This window comes from Sinocyclocheilus rhinocerous, unplaced genomic scaffold (genome assembly GCF_001515625.1).
Source record: "Sinocyclocheilus rhinocerous isolate Xijiao unplaced genomic scaffold, SAMN03320098_v1.1 C37014405, whole genome shotgun sequence".
NCBI classification, from domain to species: domain Eukaryota; kingdom Metazoa; phylum Chordata; class Actinopteri; order Cypriniformes; family Cyprinidae; genus Sinocyclocheilus; species Sinocyclocheilus rhinocerous.
In genome coordinates this window covers 1-4,762 of record NW_015787192.1, presented here as the reverse complement: position 1 = coordinate 4,762, position 4,762 = coordinate 1, and the positions used below count along the sequence as shown (strand labels likewise).

Genomic DNA, 4,762 nt, shown 5'->3' with positions numbered 1-4,762 from the left:
TACCCACTGTATATATAATAATAAATTATTTATATGATAAAATATATGCTATATTATTTATAATATCAAATGCTTGCAGGAAAGATGACATACTAGCAATGAGCAGGGTGTCCATTCGTGGAGGTGGCTGAGGAGGTTTGAACATCTTGCTCAGGTCTTCCTCAGGAAGCGGAGGCTCTCCTCGACTCTGTCTCTGCGCATTCTCCTGTTGCCGTCTCTGAATGTACTGTAGAGGGATGAAGAACAAACGGTTATTCTGAACTTGATATCCCAATCTTTTGTTATTAACCGGCAGGCTGCCTGAATGAAAGCAAATCTTCTGAGAGGCAACCTTTTAAGATGGCCATGACAGGCCAGGAGAGGTGGCAGTGTATTTAAAAGAAGGGGAAGATGACAGCTGGAACAATAGACACTGATGACTGTGTTGTGAAGGAGCTGTCTAAAAAAAATAACTAAACTGTACTATACTTCAGATAACATCAGAGTAATCATTCAACTAATCACTGATAATGCAAGTGGCATTGTGTCCTTTGTGCCTCCTTGTAATCAATCAAATTTTCTGCATCAGGTATTAGATTTCAAGAAATGAGTAAATAATGAGAGAATCACTATGTCATTACAGTATCAGGGGAATTTGGGAGGTCACATGTACTTCAACCAATCACAGAGTCCAGCACTGAGGAAGGCCATTACCACCTCGCCTCTCCGGTCTCATACAGACCTTGATATACAGCCACTCAATAAATCTCTTTTAACTTCACTGGCTTTATAGAGTCAGTGCCTTGGCTGGCTGCGTGGCACAAAAATCCCAGACACTCTCGCATGAATAGGAAGATTTGCAGCTTTATATTTGAAAATGAACTTGGATGAACCTCATGAAGAAAAATCAAGGTCATACTTCACCCTAAAACTCTGCATAGAGACAATAAAAACTATTTGTTGGACCACTAAGATTTTGTTGTTCAGTACATGATGTATCCTTACATGTGTACCAGATTCTGTATATACAATACCATTCATAAATTTGTGGTTTTTAAGAAAAATTATAAACGTATAATAAGAAATTATAATGATTATTATAGTAATCATAATTTCTAATATTTTTAAATATATAATTAACTGTTTTCTTTTTTTTATCTATTTTTTTATGTACTTTATTCCTGTTATAGCAAATGGCAAATTTTTTGCATCCATTACTCCAGTCTTCAATCTCACATGACCCTTCAGAAATCAGATTAATATGCTGATTTGGTGTTTAAGAAACATTTATTACTATTATTATTAAAAAACACTTTCATTATATACAGAACAATTATTTTTTTTAATGTAAAAATTACAGGAGAGATGTGTAAAAACAACCTTGAAATATTACTTGATCTCTTCATGCAAAAATGTCATTCATTTACAATTTTTGTCTTTTGCTTTTCGGGGTGGAATATGATCTAAACATTTCTTGACTGTTTTCATGAGAATCACACTTTCTATTGTCTACACCATGAATGAACAAATAAACACTTATTTAAGAGCAAGATCTTTAATTGCTAAAAAACTGTACCAACCCTCCAAAGTGCACCCTGTGTTTTCGAAACGAAGCTTTGATTACAGCCTCAGAGCTAATTCCTGGGTTTCAGGTTGCACAGTTTCATCAATTACAACTGTATTATAATTATATCTTACAGAGCATAACATCAAAAGTGAAACATCAAGCCTCGTCAGATGCTCATTCAGCGCAAGCCCCTTATTGTGATCTTTGTGGTGACAACCTGTTTTCCCATGAGCACACATCGCGCTAGCAAAGCTACCATTAACGGTAACTAGCATTTACAGGCTTATGACAGCTCTCATCCCACAAGCACATCAAAGCATTCAAAAGTGTGCGCTCCCCCCATGTCACAATCATCCACAGCCCACTCCCACGTCCCTGTAATATTCTGGTCCCAAGATATGGCTCTGTTCCTTCTACTATCTGCTAAGTGAAAATCTGATCTCTTGAAAGTAATAGCACACCTTTTCTCAACAAGCTGGATGATTTGATGTATCGTTCAGAAACAGTGTGGGAAAATCTCTAGATGAAAAGACAGGTGTAGCCGTTTGATGGATTACCTGATGTTTCTGGTGCTGTTGCTTGCTGAGACTGCGGCAGTAGTTGTTGTACTTGACAATGTCCTGACTCATGTCGTCCACGCGGTCCATCAGCATCTGCAGGCTCTTCTCCAGATGAGTACTGCAGAGGAACGACGAGGTGAAGACGTTTGAATTATGGAAATGATGAATGCGCATTTGATTGCTTGATAATTAGTGAACGCTTCTTCATAGTGTCTTACGGTACACAAAAATAAATGTATTTTATGAATAGCATGGAGAAACTCAGGTAAACCAAAAGAGAAGCTGACTAATTCTTACATTCACAGTTTTTCCATAACCTGACTTTTATATAGACGTCACATTTTTTTAAGCAAGGTCACAAATATCCTGAATGTTAAATGTGAAGTGATTTAAATAAATAAAAATCAAGAAAAAGCAAAGCCATGCTGCAAAAAAAATTGGGAAAAAAAAAATGTATATAATGAAGAAAATATTTTTTGTATATTACAAATATATTACCATTTATAATTTGAATGAAGACTCTTATACTCACTAAATATGTATTTGATTAAAATACCTAGATGAAAAATAACTGTTTTCTATTTTAATGTCTGAGCAGCAGTATATCTAAACATCCTTAAAACGTGATGAATTTTTTCATTGCTAGCGAATAAAAGGATTTTGCTCACACCACTTTTGTAGTGAAATTTCAGTATGCTTGGATTAGAAATGTAAAACTCTGCCAGTATCTTGGCAACGCCATAAAGATCAAAATCTTATGGGAAAGTCAAATGATCAAAGCACATCTTAACCATCAACAGAGTAACACAGAATTTTAAAAAAGCAAATAGCATGGATTCCTCATTAATAATTCATCACGTTCCACATACAGCAAGATCATTTGCATGTATCATGCGATATGCAAAACAGGTCCCACTGTAACTAGTAGAATGATATCTATATTTTATAACAGGACAGCAGCCCGTAAGACCAAGGATTGGGAAAATGTCTTCAAAAGCAGTTTATCTGTTCTTGGTAAACCCCATTAACAACAAATTAGCCTCGCCAGCCTGTTCCATTCATCTTGAAGAAAAATGCAGGACGAATGTGGGGAAGTGAGATCCCGGGGGTGCGGACAAACCAGGAGCAGCTCTCTATCATGCATGAACATGTATACCCTGGTGCACATCCACACAGAGATTTATGTTAACACCAAGTCATCTTGTAAGGTCTATGTGTGCACTACAAAGAAATCTCTCATTAGCTGCTGGAAAAATCCAGATAAAACCAGATTAGTCTTTTGGAACAAGGTAGCTGGTTTGCAACTTCTCCAAATGGGTGATCACTCAGTTCAAGCTAGTAGATCTTGGACCAGCAACAAACCAGCTTTATGACCTGGTCAACAAGCCTGGAACAGCTTAATAAACTTTATTACTTACTAAATTCTATACTACTTTGTGTAAAATGTTGTTGTAAAAAATGTTTCAAAAAGTAAATTATGATACTGCAACGTTATAAAGTACAGTTTGAAAAATTGATATTAATTAATATAATTGATAATAATTAGTATTATAGACTCATACTTATAATTATAAATTAATCAGATTTTCTAAAGATTACATTTAACATTCTTATTAAATTATTAGCTAACAATAGTTTAGCAATATTTAAGATAATGCTTAATGCTTAAATAGCCAATATCAGCCAACATTAACAAATTAAAAACATTAAAAACTCAACTCCTTAGCCAACTCCTTAGCCAAATGTTGATTTACAGTTGATATACGATGTTGTGACACTCCAGAAGTGCAGCGGCAAACCGTAGACGCACCCTCCACTACATTTCCAAAACACAGAGAACAAGACCCAGAAGATTGTGGATTGCAATAGAACACAAACTCAGATTAGGACTGATGACCATAAAAACGGCAGTGAACAAAAAAGACGACACAACTTCAGGGAATCTGCTCACAGTATATTTAAAGAGAAGATTGTACTGTAAACCACAGCTTAACTAGACTCCGAACAGCAAAAAAATAAATAAAAAACACATACACAGATTTTTCTTTTTCCCTTTAACTGCCCCTACAGGGCAAGTTATATAGTTTGCTAGCTCTGCGAGTTTGGCAACAAAGCAAGCTTGTGGAGACTAAAAGAGAGAAAAGAGAAAGAGGGAATGTGTGTGTGTGTGGCCCTGGAAGCAGTTTTTAATGTTTCTGAAGAGTCTTTCTGTGGAGGCGCGCCAGCTCTGATGAATGAGGGCAAGCATCCCTGTATGACCTCCATCTTTTACCATGCACCTCATTATTCAGAGTCCAATGAGCTCTATGGATCTTTCCCTGTCCCGCTATCTGAATCTCACCCACACACACACATACACACACACAAACAGAAACACACATATGGTTTTTATATTTATTTATATATATTTATTTTCTATAAATCATTCTTTATATTATTTTCTTTAGTTTTTTATGCACATTTGCATATTTGTGACAAACACTGATGACAGCATTATTGCTTGATATTTTGGGTCATATCTATATAGCAATAATAATCATAATTATTATTGTTGTTGTTGTTAATAATAAACAAAGACAGTTAACTGTATTACCATTAAAGCTAACAGCTTTATACACTACTAGTCAAAAGTTTTTGAACAGTAAGATTTTTAATG

At 35.4% G+C, this 4,762-nt stretch overlaps 1 protein-coding gene across 1 annotated transcript; it reads right to left on the bottom strand.

Moving 5' to 3' along the window:
• Nucleotides 1–93: 93 nt before the first annotated feature.
• Nucleotides 94–2,280, bottom strand: LOC107736816 (eukaryotic translation initiation factor 3 subunit H-B-like; the record flags this gene model as incomplete). Its single annotated transcript, XM_016548164.1, has 2 exons — nt 2,104–2,280; nt 94–226 (listed from the first exon to the last, which is right to left on the bottom strand). Coding segments are annotated over exons 1-2 (310 nt in total), but the record flags the coding sequence as incomplete, so codon positions are not given.
• Nucleotides 2,281–4,762: the final 2,482 nt, after the last annotated feature.